We start from the raw sequence: 17,100 nt of genomic DNA, 5'->3' as shown, positions 1-17,100 counted from the left end.
GGCTCCCTCTGAAACGCCCTTTGCTGTCATAAATCTTCACACTGAGAATCCTGCAGTGTACCCTGCTGCCTACTTGCTCTGCAGAGGGTGGGAGAAGGCAGGGAGGCCTGGGTGAGATTTCAGCTGAAGCTCAGGCCCTGGCTAGTTTATCCCACACACGGTCCTGTGTGCAGGGCTGGGTCCTTCTGCTCCACAGAGAGGGAAATTCCTTCTCTGCTGTGCATGGTCTTGGAGCCCGGCGATCCCTGCCCCTCCCGCCCACTGCCCGCCCCCCTGCATCCCACATGGATCTGAGCATGTGGCCCAAGGTCAGAGGGGGACATGGCAGCTGCCACACCCCCTCTTCCCACACCCTGGTCCTCTGGCATCCAGCCTCCTATCAGTTCTAGAGGGTCTCCAGGGCCTTCCAGTAAATCTTGTGCTTAAGTTGCCCAAGGCTGATTACATCTCACGCAGTCAAGGGCCCAGCTGAACAGACACGGTTAAGCCAGCAGCCATTGTGAATTGAGCCAAAAATGGTCCCTGAACGGCGGGGCTCCAGTGAGGACGGGGGAGCGCCTGGAGACATCTGAGGGACCGCTGGGATTGGCACTTAGACCCTCGGCTCTGCCAGGCTGGTGGGCTGGGGACGCAGGGATTCTACCAGCACTGCCCCAAATGACAGGCATTTGCAATTTGCTCTACAACCATCCCTTTCTCATCAGAAAGATCCCGAGTGTCTATTTTCTTTGCTGACCCGAGGACAGCACTAACGTTCTTTGATACCTCAAGTCCTCACGCTAAGCCTTCGAAGCGGGCGGGTACTACAGAAAAAGAAGCTGACGCGGGGGTCCAGGCGGGGCAGGAACAAGGCGTGGGGACGAGGAGGGCTGAACGACCTACTGGTAGTCAGCTTTCTTCTCGGAAAAGACCCGGATGCAGAAGTCCCCGTCCTTGTTGGGCTCGAAGGTGGACGGCACCAGGATGTACTCCCCCGGGGGCAGCTTGAAGCGGTTGAGCACCTCCCGCAGGTTGATGAAGGTGTCCGACCGCTCCCTCGCTCGGTGAGTCAGGAAGAAGCTCTTGCTGAGGTGGACGTTGTTCTGTCCTGTCAACTGGTGAAGAAACAGGAGCAAGACGGAGTGGAGGGTGGAAAGGGCTCCAAGCACCGTCCTCTCCACTCATCGAGACAAGAAGCTCACGGCGACAACTCTGCATCATCTTAGATGAAAAGCTAACTTTCTACCCCAAACACGAGCTCAGAGGCACACACAGCAGGAGACCCACATTCACCCCGTCTTCAGATGCCCCATCTCTCCACTCGGAGGACAGAGGTCCTCAGCCTTCCCCTTACGACTCAGGGGCATTAAAGTGCCCTCGGCCGGGATCCACTCAGTTCTGTGTGGTATAGACACACTGACGCAAGCAGCCAGGACCGCGGCGAGGAGGGGGCCCAGCTCTCAAATGTGGTGTGTCAGTCTGACCACGGCATCCACAAAGGCCCAGCATGCCACCAACTGCCCTGTCCTGTGTGTCGACTTGAATAACTGTGGCCTTTAAAAACACACACTGCGACTGTGTGTCTCACCAGCTCGGTTAAGCCTAACTGTGGGCCTACTAAGTGCTCTCACGTATCACCGCACATCCCAATAGTTTGGCAAGGTGGATGGTTGACCAGTTTTACTGACGAAGAAACTGAAGTCCAGAGAGGACAGGTTAATTGCTCAAGGTCACTCAGCTTGCAAATGGCAGAGCTGGGAATGGGGTCCAGGCCTCTTTCTGTGCTCCCCCATCTTATAATACCACCGCAGGGCTCATCATTTCCCTTTAGGCCTGTTTTAAGAGCACTACAGGACTCCAGGAAGAGTCTCCTGCAGCCCCTGGACCACAGACCCTCCACCCGGGACTAAATGTGTGCAGCGGCTTTGCCAGGTCTGGGGAGACAGCACGCCCTGTGGCAACTGCCCCAGCTGCCTTACCCTGTGCTTAGACCCTGGGATCTAGGACCTGAGCAACCTCACTGCAGCCCAGAGGGGCTGGGGACTCATCCTTCATCGCCACCAGCCCTTGCCCAGGCTTCACAAGACCCCCGAGCCAGCAGTCTAAGCCTCTTCCTTGTTGGTGAACCTGAGCCCGCAGGGACAGCGGCTGACGTGAGCCAGACGTACCTCCTCTGGAATCTGCAAATAAAGGAGAACACGCTGAATTCAGACTCTGGAAAAGCTCCAGAAAGAAATGTCACCACTGAGATGGTCTCCTTTGCTACCCCGCTTTCTCTGTAGCTTTACCAATAGGAACTAAGTCAACCCAGTAATTATTTCCCAAGGAACGCAACGTATTCCCACATTTTAAAAAAAATCTTATGAGCCGGCGATAATGTACATGAGCCCTTAGCACCGTTCTTAACTTATAGAGCAAGAAACCGAGGCCTGGAGCTGTGAAGTGACCTGGCTGACCTGGCTGAGGTCACCCAGCTGCCTGTAGCAAAGCCCACACCCCACCCTCGCCGCCAGGGAAAGCAGGGCTGGAGGAAGCAGCACAGGGACACAGCTGTCCCCCGGGGCTGGGGGCCAGCAGGTGCTGGTTCGAAGCTGCTGCCGGCCACATCCATCTGTATTTCCTCAAGCAAGTCGCTTCCCTTCTCTGGCCTCAGTTTCCTTATCTCTAAAATGGGACAGGTGCTTCTTGGCTCTGAAAGCCCATGGCTGGATTTCCAAGTCTGGGCTGTGTGTCACAATTCAGTCTGCATTTTTCTTGCAGCTATTCTGTCCTAGAGCTGAAGTCCTCAGCTCCTACTTCAGAGACTGAGAAGCTTGGAATTATGTGCATTTTTTTTTTTTTTTTTTTTTTGCGGTACACAGGCCTCTCAGTTTTGGCCTCTCCCGTTGCGGAGCACAGGCTCCGGACGCGCAGGCTCAGCGGAATGGCTCACAGGCCCAGCCGCTCCGTGGCATGTGGGATCTTCCCGGACCAGGGCAAGAACCCGTGTCCCCTGCATCGGCAGACGGACTCTCAACCACTGCGCCACCAGGGAAGCCCTTATGTGCATTTTTAGAAATGATGGTGCTTGCCCAGCTCCACCTGTTGGTGGGTGAGCAGGCAGATCGTCGCCCCACGGGTGGCAGCCGCGTTTCCCTGCTGGGTGAAGTGAGCAGACAGCCTTCTCCCTGACACTGTGTCTGACTCCTACGCGCCGTGCTGGGAGCCCGGCTCTCAGGGTTCGGTGGGAGACCTGATGTGTAGTATTTGCTAATTTCCATGCTGTACATACTGCCCCCTCCCTGCCGTGGCTGTCTTCAGGCTGCCCACGTGACCTCACTGAATGTCGGGCTGGGAAGAGTGGGCCGGTTCCAGCACATCACTGTGGCCCGCCCATCACACCAAAGTGCACCCCACTTGAGCGGCTCTGAAGTCTTCCTTGCACCCCGCTTCTCCCACTGCTCACCCCAGGCCAGGAGCAGCTCTTCTCTGTGTGGGAGAAGGGAGAGGGGAAGGAACCGGACCCAGCGTGTTGGGTCAGTTGGTTCGGAATGAAAGGACATGGGGGCAGTGAGAGCGCCTGTGGTAGGCGCGGGGCTCTAGCCGGCTGAGCCCTGGTGGGAGCAGAGGACCAACCGTTCCCCTGCCCCGAGCATGGGCTCTGCCCAGCGGGACGGGACCTGCTGGCTCAGTTCCTGCCCTCACAGTGGCTCCGGACATGGTCCAGCACACTCTGTCCTCGCCTTACATCTGTTCTGTCCTTTGGAGATTGGTGGCCAGCCAGAGTGCCAGGCCTGGGGGAAGTGAGAAGGGCCACGGAGGCCACTTGAAAGAGCGGGACTCCCCGGAAGCTGGCTGCAGGGGAAGGGGGGCGGGGGCTCCTGGTGACCCAGACCAATTGCAGGGACCTCCCTGCATGAGTCTCTTAGGACTGGCCCGGCCCATGGCTTTGCTTTTCCTTGGCCAAGCTCCCGGCCTGGGGTCCCATCTCCAGGTCTGCCTCTGGGGTTGGCCTTCGTCGCAGGGGCTGACACGAGCCAAGGTGGAAGGGAAGGAGGAGCCCCAGCCCTGTGGACGCCCCTCCCATACCTCATAGATGCCGAAGCCAATGGTGTGCATGTCCTCGCCCATCTTCCTCTGCCGCCGCCGGTGCTTCTGGATGAGACCCACCAGGAAGGTGCAGCCGTTCTCCCCGTCCTCCTGGTCTTCGTCCTCCTCCTCCAACTTGATCAGGTACTGAGGGTTCATCCAGAAGGTATCTGTAGCCAGAAGGGGCGGGGGTCAGTCACTCAGACCGCAGGAGCCCAGCGTGAACAGGTGTGCATGGGGGGACGAGGGGACGAGGCCGCACTGGTCGCAGGGGTTGGAGGCTGCTGGGAGAGGGGTGAGGATGGGTGGGTGGGGGTATGGCAGGGCAGAGGAACCAGAGATCAGGGCTGGCTGGCAGCCCGTCCGGTGGCAACAGGCCATGAGCAGTGGAGGGCTGGGGGTTTGTCTGAACCTCACGGGAACCTAAATTAGAAACTCCCCTTTGCAGTTCTCTCTCGCTCGCCCTCAGGCTGGCCGGGCTTGGGAGGCATCCTGGCACAGGGTGGTCAGAGCTGAGGCCCAGATCTCCTTTGGCTCAGCTGTGGTATCTCCCCGTGGTATCTTCTCACCAGGCTCTAACTCGGGGGTCAGAGATGGCCCAGCTGGCCTGGCTGGGGGGACTTGGGGACTAGGTCTGCACCCCCCTCAATGAACCCAGGGGCCAGGAACATCCTGTGCCCCATCTCGGCCTCTTGTTCTGTGTCCCCGTCCTCCTGGGCCTGTCCCCTTGCCCACTCCCATGGTGTCTCTGCCCTCCCAACTTTCAAAACCAACTTGCAGGAAGGAGCTGAGATTCATTCATTTTAAGGATAATTAATGTGATCTCCTTCCTTTACCTACTAACATTCTACTTGTGGAGATAAAGGTATCTAGTGTAGGGTTTGGCCAACTATGGCTCTATGGGCTGCTGGCTGCCTGTTTTTACAAGTAAAGTTTTATTAGAACACAGTCATCATATCTGTTCATTTAAGTATGGCTGCCTTCGGGCTACAGCAACAGTTGAATAGTTGCCATAGAGACTAGATGGCCCACAGAGCAAAAAGGGTCAACTATCTGGCCCTTAAGAGAGAGTCTGCCAACCCCTGATCTAGTGGGTAGGAGACATAGTCTTATCTGAGGCAGAGGACCATCCCAGCACCTCTGGAACTTGCTTGGTGGCTGCATACATGAGATGAAGGATTAAAAGCACCAGAGCTGGGCTTCCCTGGTGGCGCAATGGATAAGAATCTGCCTGCCAATGCAGGGGACCCAGGTTCGATCCCTGGTCCAGGAAGATCCCACATGCCACAGAGCAACTAAGCCCGTGCGCCACAACTACTGAGCCTGTGCTCTAGAGCCACAATTACTGAAGCCCGTGTGCCACAACTACTGAAGCCCGCGTGCCTAGAGCCCATGCTCCGCAACAAGAGAAGCCACCGCAATGAGAAGCCTGCGCACCGCAATGAAGAGTAGCCCCCGCTCGCCACGACTAGAGAAAGCCTGCACACAGCAACAAAGACCCAATGCCGCCAAAAAAAAAAAAAAAAAAAAAAAAAGCACCAGAGCTAGAGGCACCAATCAGCTAGTCCCAGTCTGACTACTTGCTCTGTGGCCCAGGTATGCCACTGAGAGCCTTGGTTTCCTCATCTGTAACAAGAGAATCAATATATGACCATGAATTGCCATTGCAGTACTTAAAGACTGACTCCACAGTCAGACTGCCCGGGTTCAAATCCCAGGTACAGTGAAGGCTGTGAGGCCTTGGGCAAGTCACTTAACCTCTCCAAGCCTCAGTCCCCTCATCTTAAAGATGGAGATGATAATAAAGTGCCTGCCTCAGAAGGCTGTTGTGAGGATTCAATGGAGTAATATATTAATAAATCACTTAGCACAGTTCCTAGCACCCAATGTATGTTTCATAATTGGCAAATGTCATCATGATGGGACAATTTCTGAGTGGGAGAGGCCAGGGGAGGACTGGGCCATCGAGGCAGAAGGGTCAGGGGAATAAACAAACGATAAACCAGAGGAGGAGTCCTTGCCCCCATCTGAGCAGGACCCCATCAACACCTGCTGAGTGAATTGGGCACAAGAGGATTGCCAGGCAACAACCAGGGTCTGGATGTGCAGAGGTCCAGTGGGTGAGGTCCCCCTGCTGGGCTAGGCCGCGTGGGCTTCGTGTGGATAAAGTAGCCCATGGGGGTTTCGCTGGTGGCGCACTGGTTGAGAGTCCGCCTGCCGATGCAGGGGACACGGGTTCGTGCCCCGGTCCGGGAAGATCCCACATGCCGCGGAGCGGCTGGGCCCGTGAGCCATGGCCGCTGAGCCTGCGCGTCCGGAGCCTGTGCTCCGCAATGGGAGTGGCCACAACAGTGAGAGGCCCGCGTACCGCAAAAAAAAACAAACAAAAAAGTAGCCCATGGGTATGAAGTGGGACTAACGCTGCCTAGTGGGCGAGGCCGTGGCATCAGGGAATCTAGGGCCCAGAGAGGAATCACAGAAACAGCACGTCTTGGGTTCTGCGTGGGCAGGGAGACAAGTGAGTGCAGAAGGCAAGGGGCTGAGGGGACAAGAAGGGTGTTGAGGTGGAGACTCAGGGAGAAGAGGCAGAGGGTCCTGGAGGGTAGGAGCGGCCAGGATGGGGTGCAGCACACCAGGGTGGGGCGGTGGCAGGGTGCTCACTCGGGTAGTTCCTGCAGCCGCCCGCGGTGGAGCCCCGCCTCCAGTTCCCATCCATCTTGGTGAGTTTCCACTTCTTGTAGGTGTCACTGGTCAGCGTGTCAGGGGTCAGGTTGCAGATCTCCAGGCGGGAATAGTGCCTCAGGAAGTCGTTGAAAGACATCCTGCAAAAGCAGGGACGCAGCACCCAGGTTGCCGGAGGACACACTGATAAGCCTGGACCTTTCCGCCCAAGGCCAGACTAGGACCCAGTCAGGGCCAGGCAGAGCTGCTAGGAGACAGCACCTCGGGGCCACATGGCCACCAGGTCCGCCACTGGAAGGCGCCAATTCTAGTCCTGGTGCTACCCCCTTCTAGCCAGGTGACCTTCAGCAAGTTACTTAAGCCTCTGTGAAACTCAGAACTCTCATCTGTAAAAATGGGGGCCACGTGCATCAAATGAGACAAAATACGGCTGCTCATTTGGTAAAACGCCAGTACTGTGCAGACGTAGGTGGTCCCAGAGTAGCACAGACACAGCCACGTGGGCCCCACTGCTACTCTCCAAGGGACCCATTTCTTGAGGCCTCGGGATGAATCTCTAGGAACTGGTTGGGAGAAAGGCCCATCTTCCCCCTCTTTTCTCTTGGGACCTGAACATGCCTGCAGGGATTCTTAGCCTTCTCTGCTGAGCTGCTCAGCTTTGAAACCCTACTGCTGAGATGGACAAACTGAAGAGGTTCAAGAATTGTTTTGTTCAAGGTCTTATAGTGAATTTAAAACAACAACAAAACCAGGATCCCACGCCTCTGCTCCCTCAACACGATAATCTCACTCATTTTCTAGTAAAGATCAGACACCTCTTTCCCTAACGCCTAAGAATCTTACCAGAATTCCCCATCTTCCTGCCGTCTGGTCAGCCTTTCCCTCTCCTCTGGGTCAATAGTGGTCCAGTTTGGGCAGCTGGAAAACCAAGCAATGGAGAGGCATTAGAAACTAGTGTGGGACGATGACTTCTCCCCAACATGCCCCAAAGTTGAGGACCGGGGACATGCTCTCCCACCTGAGGGCTCAGACCCCAGTAAGGGAGGGAAGTAACACACAGGTGGCTGAGAGGTACAGGGCAGCAAGGTGAGAGGATACATTATCCTGGAAGATGGTGGCAAGGAAGATTCCAGAAGATGAACACAGCCCATCAGAGAGACATGAAGTAGCATCAGTGGCCCAAACTGAGATGGGCCTGTCAGCTCTTTTAAGGGGCGATTGGAAATTCGATGTAGGGGAGGGGCGCTCATCTTGGCCTCTGTGCCTGGCCTGCAGTCCCGGGCAGGCGTCTCTATGCCATGGCAGAGGCTGCCAGGGAAAAGGTGAAGAACCGTGGGTGCTGGGCTGTGGAGGGGCACGGGGAGACGGGAGCTGAGGAAGACCATGAGAGGGGCTCACAGAGTTCACCCCAGAGAGTCGAAGGTCTAACAGGCCTACCAGGAACCCTGGACATCAACAGAAGGACTTCTCTCTGGTCACAGGCACAACGTTTACATCCTTGGGATAGAACGAGTGCTTAGGGGAGGAAGGGTGTATTTTTTCCCTTAAGATCCAATAGCAAGGTGACGCCGAGCTAGGGAAGGGAGGAACCATGAGGTGATGAAAGGATGAGCATCCCAGGAGCCCTTGTAAAGGCACCCAGACGGCTGGAGTGCACTGCTTAAGAGCCTAGAGGGCCACCAGCCCCCGGGGTCCCACTCGGGGTGGCCTGTGCTCTCGGGGATTTATTCTCAGCACGGCTACCATGCCCCCCCCTCCTCAGCTCCCCAGAGACCCCTGGAAAGAGTGCCCCCACGCCGGCTCCCGAACCTGCCCTACTCACTTGTCGTTCCACTGCCCGGTCCACTCCACCTCTCCCCAGGGATTCCGGATGCGGATCAGCTTCTGCAGGCTTCCTCTGCTTTCCACCTGCAGGAGGGGTGGGGGAAGGAGAGGAGAGAGATGTTGAGTTCAAGCCAGGCCTGGAGGTTCTCCGGCCCAAAGCCCCTTTTTCTCCATGAGCCAGGGGCAGGAGGCGTCAAGTCCATGTAATAAGGGGGATCGCAAAAGGGAGAGGGCCTTGACTCCCAGACCCTTGCTGCAGGGTCTGGCCCTTGGAGGACCAGGGCTCTTTTTTTTTTTTGCGGCACGCGGGCCTCTCGCTGCTGTGGCCTCTCCCGTTGCGGAGCACAGGCTCCGGACACGCAGGCTCAGCAGCCATGGCTCACGGGCCCAGCCGCTCCGCGGCATGTGGGATCTTCCCGGCCCGGGGCACGAACCCGTGTCCTCTGCATCGGCAGGTGGACTCCCAACCACCGCGCCACCAGGGAAGCCGCAAGGACCAGGGCTCTTTAACCTCTATCCTGAGTCTGAGGCACAAATGTGCTTGTTCTAGATGCTGAATTGGCACGTCACCTCTGAACCTTAGTTTAACTAACTATAAGAGCATGTACTTTTGTCACGGGAGCTCCATCAAATGAACACTGGTGATGACAAGCAAATGCAGTGCATGAATCTTGATTAAACCCTGGACTGGGGGCATCGAGGGTACTCTAAAGGACATTTTGGAGCAACTGGGAAAATGTTTACATGGACTATATATTAGATCATGCTATTGAATTAATGTTTATTTCTTCAGCATGAAAATAGTACTGGGATTATGTAAGAGAGTGTCCTTATGGGTAGGAGATAAATGCTGAAGTATTCAGGAGTGAAGCGTCTGTTGTGACATCTGCAATTTACTTCCAAATGGTTCAGAAAGGAAGTACACATACATAGAGACAAAACAGATGTGGAAAATTTCAACCACTGTTGAATCTGGAAAAATAGCATTTGGATGTTTATTATACTATTCTGTCAACTTTTCTGTAGACTTGAAATTTTTCAAAATAAAAAGATATATGCGGTGGTGTTAAAAAAAAAAAGAGAGAGAGAGAGGGCACTGCACATGTCAGAAGACCTGGGATCTAGTCCGGGTTTTGTAATTAACAGTGGATGGTGGCTACCTAACAGTATTTATAGTATAAAAACAAACAAACAAAAACCGCCAGCAAAATCCAGGACAGCGACCTGCTTGCACACAATGTGTCAGGTGCAGTCTGAGTGCTTTACATATATTAACTTGTTTGAATCACCTCAACAACCTGCAATGGATGTTATTTTTTTAAATTAATTAATTAATCAATTTTTGGCTGCGTTGGGTCTTCGTTGCTGTGCGTGGGTGCTCTCTAGTTGCGGCGAGCGGGGGCTACTCTTTGTTGCAGTGCGTGGGCTTCTCATTGCAGTGGCTTCTCTTGTTGTGGAGCATGGGCTCTAGGCGTACAGGCTTCAGTAGTTGTGGCACGTGGGCTCAGTAGTTGTGTCTCACGGGCTCTAGAGCGCAGGCTCAGTAGTTGTGGCGCACGGGCTTAGTTGCTCCACAGCATATGGCATCTTCCCGGACCAGATCTCGAACCTGTGTTCCCTGCACTGGCAGGCGGATTCTTAACCACTGCACCACCAGGGAAGTCCCTACAATGGATATTATTATTACTGTTTCTAATTTAAATCTGAGGAAACTAGGGGGCAGAAGAGAGCTTAAATAACTGCCCAAGGCCACACAGCTGGCAAGCAGAGTCAGATTTGACCACTACAGTAATTGGGGCACCAATGCTTCTGTGAGATCAAATGTGAAAGCACTTTTTTTTTTTTTATAATGTTAGTTTCAGCTTCACAACAAAATGAATCAGTTATATATATACACATATGTTCCCATATCTCTTCCCACTTGCGTCTCCCTCCCTCCCACCCTCCCTATCCCACCCCTCCAGGCGGTCACAAAGCACCGAGCTGATCTCCCTGTGCTATGCGACTGCTTCCCACTAGCTATCTACCTTACGTTTGGTAGTGTATATGTGTCCATGCCTCTCTCTCGCTTAGTCAGTTTACCCTTCCCCCTCCCCATATCCTCAAGTCCATTCTCTAGTAAGTCTGTGTCTTTATTCCTGTTTCACCCCTAGGTTCTTCATGACATTTTTTTCCCTTAAATTCCATATATATATGTGTTAGCATACGGTATTTGTCTCTCTCCTTCTGATGTACTTCACTCTGTATGACAGACTCTAGGTCCATCCACCTCATTACAAATAGCTCAATTTCGTCTCTTTTTATGGCTGAGTAATATTCCATTGTATATATGTGCCACGTCTTCTTTATCCATTCATCCGATGATGGACATTTAGGTTGTTTCCATCTCCGGGCTATTGTAAATAGAGCTGCAATGAACATTTTTGTACATGACTCTTTTTGAATTATGGTTTTCTCAGGGTATATGCCCAGTAGTGGGATTGCTGGGTCATATGGTAGTTCTATTTGTAGTTTTTAAAGGAACCTCCACACTGTTCTCCACAGTGGCTGTATCAATTTACATTCCCACCAACAGTGTAAGAGGGTTCCCTTTTCTCCACACCCTCTCCAGCATTTATTGTTTCTAGATTTTTTGATGATGGCCATTCTGACTGGTGTGAGATGATACCTCATTGTAGTTTTGATTTGCATTTCTCTAATGATTAGTGATGTTGAGCATTCTTTCATGTGTTTGTTGGCAGTCTATATATCTTCTTTGGAGAAATGTCTATTTAGGTCTTCTGCCCATTTTTGGATTGGGTTGTTTGTTTTTTTGTTATTAAGCTGCATGAGCTGCTTATAAATTTTGGAGATTAATCCTTTGTCAGTTGCTTCATTTGCAAATATTTTCTCCCATTCTGAGGGTTGTCTTTTTGGTCTTGTTTATGGTTTCCTTTGCTGCGCAAAAGCTTTTAAGTTTCATTAGGTCCCATTTGTTTATTTTTGTTTTTATTTCCATTTCTCTAGGAGGTGGGTCAAAAAGGACCTTGCTGTGATTTATGTCATAGAGTGTCCTGCCTATGTTTTCCTCTAAGAGTTTGATAGTTTCTGGCCTTACATTTAGGTCTTTAATCCACCTTGAGCTTATCTTTGTGCAGGGTGTTAGGGAGTGATACAATCTCATACTTTTACATGTAGCTGTCCAGTTTTCCCAGCACCACTTATTGAAGAGGCTGTCCTTTCTCCACTGTACATTCCTGCCTCCTTTATCATAGATATGGTGACCATATGTGCGTGGGTTTATCTCTGGGCTTTCTATCCTGTTCCAGTGATCTATATTTCTGTTTTTGTGCCAGTACAATACTGTCTTGATTACTGTAGCTTTGTAGTATAGTCTGAAGTCAGGAAGCCTGATTCTTCCAGCTCCGTTTTTCGTTCTCAAGATTGCTTTTGCTATTCGGGGTCTTTTGTGTTTCCATACAAATTGTGAAATTTTTTGTTCTAGTTCTGTGAAAAATGCTAGTGGTAGTTTGATAGGGATTGCATTGAATCTGTAGATTGCTTTGGGTAGTAGAGTCATTTTCACAATATGGATTCTTCCAATCCAAGAACATGGTATATCTGTCCATCTATTTGTATCATCTTTAATTTCTTTCATCAGTGTCTTATAATTTTCTGCATACAGGTCTTTTGTCTCCATAGGTAGGCTTATTCCTAGATATTTTATTCTTTTTGTTGCAATGGTAAATGGGAGTGTTTTGTTGATTTCACTTTCAGATTTTTCATCCTTAGTGTATAGGAATGCCAGAGATTTCTGTGCATTAATTTTGAATTCTGCTACTTTACCAAATTCATTGATTAGCTCTAGGAGTTTTCTGGTAGCATCTTTAGGATTCTCTATGTATAGTATCATGTCACCTGCAAATAGTGACAGCTTTACTTCTTCTTTTCCAATTTGGATTCCTTTTATTTCCTTTTCTTCTCTGATTGCTGTGGCTAAAACTTCCAAAATTATGTTGAATAAGAGTGGTGAGAGTGGTCAACCTTGTCTTGTTCCTGATCTTAGTGGAAATGCTTTCAGTTTTTCACCATTGAGGACGATGTTGGCTGTGGGTTTGTCATATATGGCCTTTATTATGTTGAGGAAAGTTCCCTCTATGCCTACTTTCTGCAGGGTTTTTATCATAAATGGGTGCTGAATTTTGTCAAAAGCTTTCTCTGCATCTATTGAGATGATCATATGGTTTTTCTCCTTCAATTTGTTAATATGGTGTATCACGTTGATTGATTTGCATATATTGAAGAACCCTTGCATTCCTGGAATAAACCCCACTTGATCATGGTGTATGATCCGTTTAATGTGCTGTTGGATTCTGTTTGGTAGTATTTTGTTGAGGATTTTTGCATCTGTGTTCATCAGTGATATTGGCCTGTAGTTTTCTTTCTTTGTGACATCCTTGTCTGGTTTTGGTATCAGGGTGATGGTGGCCTCGTAGAATGAGTTGGGGAGTGTTCCTCCCTCTGCTATATTTTGGATGAGTTTGAGAAGGATAGGTGATAGCTCTTCTATAAATGTTTGATAGAATTCGCCTGTGAAGCCATCTGGTCCTGGGCTTTTGTTTGCTGGAAGATTTTTAATCACAGTTTCAATTTCAGTGCTTGTGATTGGTCTGTTCATATTTTCTATTTCTTCCTGATTCAGTCTTGGCAGGTTGTGCCTTTCTAAGAACTTCTCCATTTCTTCCAGGTTGTCCATTTTATTGGCATAGAGTTGCTTGTAGTAATCTCTCATGATCTTTTGTATTTCTGCAGTGTCAGTTGTTACTTCTCCTCTTTCATTTCTAATTCTATTGATTTGAGTCTTCTCCCTTTTTTTCTTGATGAGTCTGGCTAATGGTTTATCAATTTTGTTTATCCTTTCAAAGAACCAGCTTTGAGTTTTATTGATCTTTGCTATCGTTTCTTTCATTTCTTTTTCATTTATTTCTGATGTGATCTTTATGATTTCTTTCCTTCTGCTAACTTTGGGGTTTTTTTGTTCTTCTTTCTCTAATTGCTTTAGGTGCAAGGTTAGGTTGTTTATTCGAGATGTTTCCTGTTTCTTAAGTAGGATTGTATTGCTATAAACTTCCCTCTTAGAACTGGTTTGCTGCATCCCATAGATTTTGAGTCGTCGTGTCTCCATTGTCATTTGTTTCTTGGTATTTTTTGATTTCCTCTTTGATTTCTTCCGTGATCACTTCGTTATTAAGTAGTGTATTGTTTAGCCTCCATGTGTTTGTATTTTTTACAGATCTTTTCCTGTAATTGATATCTAGTCTCATAGCATTGTGGTCAGAAAAGATACTTGATACAATTTCAGTTTTCTTAAATTTACCAAGGCTTGATTTGTGACCCAAGATATGATCTATCCTGGAGAATGTTCCATGAGCACTTGAGAAAAATGGGTATTCTGTTGTTTTTGGATGGAATGTCCTATAAATATCAATTAAGTCCATCTTGTTTAATGTATCATTTAAAGCTTGTGTTTCCTTATTTATTTTCATTTTGGATGATCTGTCCATTGGTGAAAGTGGGGTGTTAAAGTCCCCTACTATGAATGTGTGACTGTCGATTTCCCCTTTTATGGCTGTTAGTATTTGCCTTATGTATTGAGGTGCTCCTATGTTGGGTGCATAAATATTTACAATTGTTATATTTTCTTCTTGGATCAATCCCTTGATCATTATGTAGTGTCCTTCTTTGTCTCTTCTAATAGCCTGTATTTTAAAGTCTATTTTGTCTGATACGAGAATTGCTACTCCAGCTTTCTTTTGGTTTCCATTTGCATGAAATACCTTTTTCCATCCCCTTTCAGTCTGTATGTATCTCTAGGTCTGAAGTGGGTCTCTTCTAGACAGCAAATATATGCGTCTTGTTTTTGTATCCATTCAGCCAATCTGTGTCTTTTGGTGGGAGCATTCAGTCCATTTACATTTAAGGTAATTATCGATATGTATGTTCCTAATCCCATTTTCTTAATTGTTTTGGGTTCGTTATTGTAGGTCTTTTCCTTCTCTTGTGTTTCTTGCCTAGAGAAGTTCCTTTAGCAGTTGTTGTAGAGCTGGTTTGGTGGTGCTGAACTCTCTCAGCTTTTGCTTGTCTGTAAAGCTTTTAATTTCTCCATCAAATCTGAATGAGATCCTTGCTGGGTAGAGTAATCTTGGTTGCAGGTTTTTCTCCTTCATCACTTTCAATATGTCCTGCCACTCCCTTCTGGCTTGCGGAGCTTCTGCTGAAAGATCAGCTGTTAACCTTATGGGGATTCCCTTGTGTGTTATTTGTTGTTTTTCCCTTGCTGCTTTTAATATGTTTTCTTTGTATTTAATTTTTGACAGTTTGATTAATATGTGTCTTGGCGTATTTCTCCTTGGATTTATCCTGTATGGGACTCTCTGTGCTTCCTGGACTTGATTAACTATTTCCTTTCCCATATTAGGGAAGTTTTCAACTATAATCTCTTCAAATATTTTCTCAGTCCCTTTCTTTTTCTCTTCTTCTTCTGGAACCCCTATAATTCGAATGTTGGTGCGTTTAATGTTGTCCCAGAGGTCTCTGAGACTGTCCTCAGTTCTTTTCATTCTTTTTTCTTTATTCTGCTCTGCAGTAGTTATTTCCACTATTTTATCTTCCAGGTCACTTATCCGTTCTTCTGCCTTCTGCCATCTAGAGTATTTTTCATTTCATTTATTGTGTTGTTCATCATTGTTTGTTTCATCTTTAGTTCTTCTAGGTCCTTGTTAACTGTTTCTTGCATTTTGTCTATTCTATTTCTAAGATTTTTGATCATCTTTACTATCATTATTCTGAATTCTTTTTCAGGTAGACTGCCTATTTCCTCTTCATTTGTTAGGTCTGGTGGGTTTTTATCTTGCTCCTTCATCTGCTGTGTGTTTTTCTGTCTTTTCATTTTGCTTATCTTACTGTGTTTGGGGTCTCCTTTTTGCAGGCTGAAGGTTCGTAGTTACTGTTGTTTTTGGTGTCTGTCCCCAGTGGCTAAGGTTGGTTCAGTGGGTTGTGTAGGCTTCCTGGTGGAGGGTACTAGTGCCTGTGTTCTGGTGGATGAGGCTGGATCTTGTCTTTCTGGTGGGCAGGTCCACGTCTGGTGGTGTGTTTTGGGGTACCTGTAGACTTATTATGATTTTGGGCAGCCTCTCTGCTAATGGGTGGGGTTGTGTTCCTGTCTTGCTAGTTGTTTGGCATAGGATGTCCAGCACTGTAGCTTGCTGGTCGTTGAGTGAAGCTGGGTGCTAGCGTTGAGATGGAGATCTCTGGGAGATTTTCGCCGTTTGATATTATGTGCAGCTGGGAGGCCTCTTGTGGACCAGTGTCCTGAAGTTGGCTCTCCCACCTCAGAGGCACAGCACTAACTCCTGGCTGCAGCACCAAGAGCCTTTCATCCACACGGCTCAGAAGAAAAGGGAGAAAAAGTAGAAAGAAAGAATTAGTAGAAGTAGAAAGAAAGAAAGGAGGGAGGGAGGGAGCAAGAAAGGAAGGAGGGAAGGAAGGAAAAAAAGAAAGAAGACAAAGTAAAATAAAATAAAGATAAAATATAATGAAGTTATTAAAATAAAGAAATAATTATTAAGAGGAAAAAAACGGATGGCTAGAACCCGGAACAAATGGTGGAAGCAAAGCTATACAGACAAAATCTCACACAGAAGCATACACATACACACTCAGAAGAAGAGGAAAAGAGGAAAAAGTCATAAATCTTGCTCTCAAAGTCGACCTCCTTAATTTGGGATGATTCGTTGTCTAAAGGAGGGAAGGAAGGAAAGAAAACGAAGATAAAGTAAAATAAAATAAGGTTATTAAAATAAAAAGTAATTATTAAGAAAAAAAACAGGACGGATAGAAGCCTCAGACAAATGGTGGAAGCAAAGCTATACAGACAAAATCTCACACAGAAGCATACACATACACAAAAAAAAAGGAAAAGGGGAAAGAATAATAAATCTTGCTCTCAAAGACCACCTCCTTAATTTGGGATGATTCATTGTCTATTCAGGTATTCCACAGATGCAGGGTACATCAAGTTGATTGTGGAGCTTTAATCCGCTGCTTCTGAGGCTGCTGGGAGAGATTTCCCTTTCTCTTCTTTGTTCGCACAGCTCCCAGGGGCTCAGCTTTGGATTTGGACCCGCCTGTGCGTGTAGGTTGCCGGAGAGCGTCTGTTCTTTGCTCAGACAGGACGGGGTTAAAGGAGCCGCTGATTCGGAGGCTCTGGCTCACTCAGGCCGGGGGGGAAGGGAGGGGCACGGAGTGCAGGGCGAGCCTGCAGCGGCAGAGGCCAGCGTGAGGTTGCACCAGCCTGAGGCGCGCCGTGCGTTCTCCCGGGGAAGTTGTCCCTGGATCCCGGGACCCTGACAGTGGCGGGCTGCTCAGGCTCCCAGAAGGGGTTGTGGATAGTGACCTGTGTTCGCACACAGGCTTCTTGGTGGCGGCAGCAGCGGCCTTAGCGTCTCATGCCCGCCTCTGGGGTCCGTGCTGTTAGCCGCGGCTCGCGCCCGTCTCTGGAGCTCCTTT

At 49.1% G+C, this 17,100-nt stretch overlaps 1 protein-coding gene across 1 annotated transcript in view; it reads right to left on the bottom strand.

Moving 5' to 3' along the window:
• CAPN2 (calpain 2) overlaps positions 1 to 17,100 on the bottom strand; it is a 62,617-nt gene that overhangs the window by 11,473 nt on the left and 34,044 nt on the right. Inside the window, exons 7-12 of the mRNA XM_082655937.1 lie at positions 8,552 to 8,637; positions 7,573 to 7,647; positions 6,709 to 6,869; positions 4,048 to 4,217; positions 2,148 to 2,159; positions 883 to 1,094 (exon numbers count right to left, since the gene is read on the bottom strand). Coding sequence (XP_082512063.1) covers positions 883 to 1,094; positions 2,148 to 2,159; positions 4,048 to 4,217; positions 6,709 to 6,869; positions 7,573 to 7,647; positions 8,552 to 8,637 — 716 coding nt within the window. The remainder of the gene's footprint in view (positions 1 to 882; positions 1,095 to 2,147; positions 2,160 to 4,047; positions 4,218 to 6,708; positions 6,870 to 7,572; positions 7,648 to 8,551; positions 8,638 to 17,100) is intronic.

This window comes from Grampus griseus (genome assembly GCF_964374135.1).
Source record: "Grampus griseus genome assembly, chromosome: 1".
Classification (NCBI taxonomy): Eukaryota; Metazoa; Chordata; class Mammalia; order Artiodactyla; family Delphinidae; genus Grampus; species Grampus griseus.
This window is presented reverse-complemented; position numbering and strand designations above follow the sequence as displayed.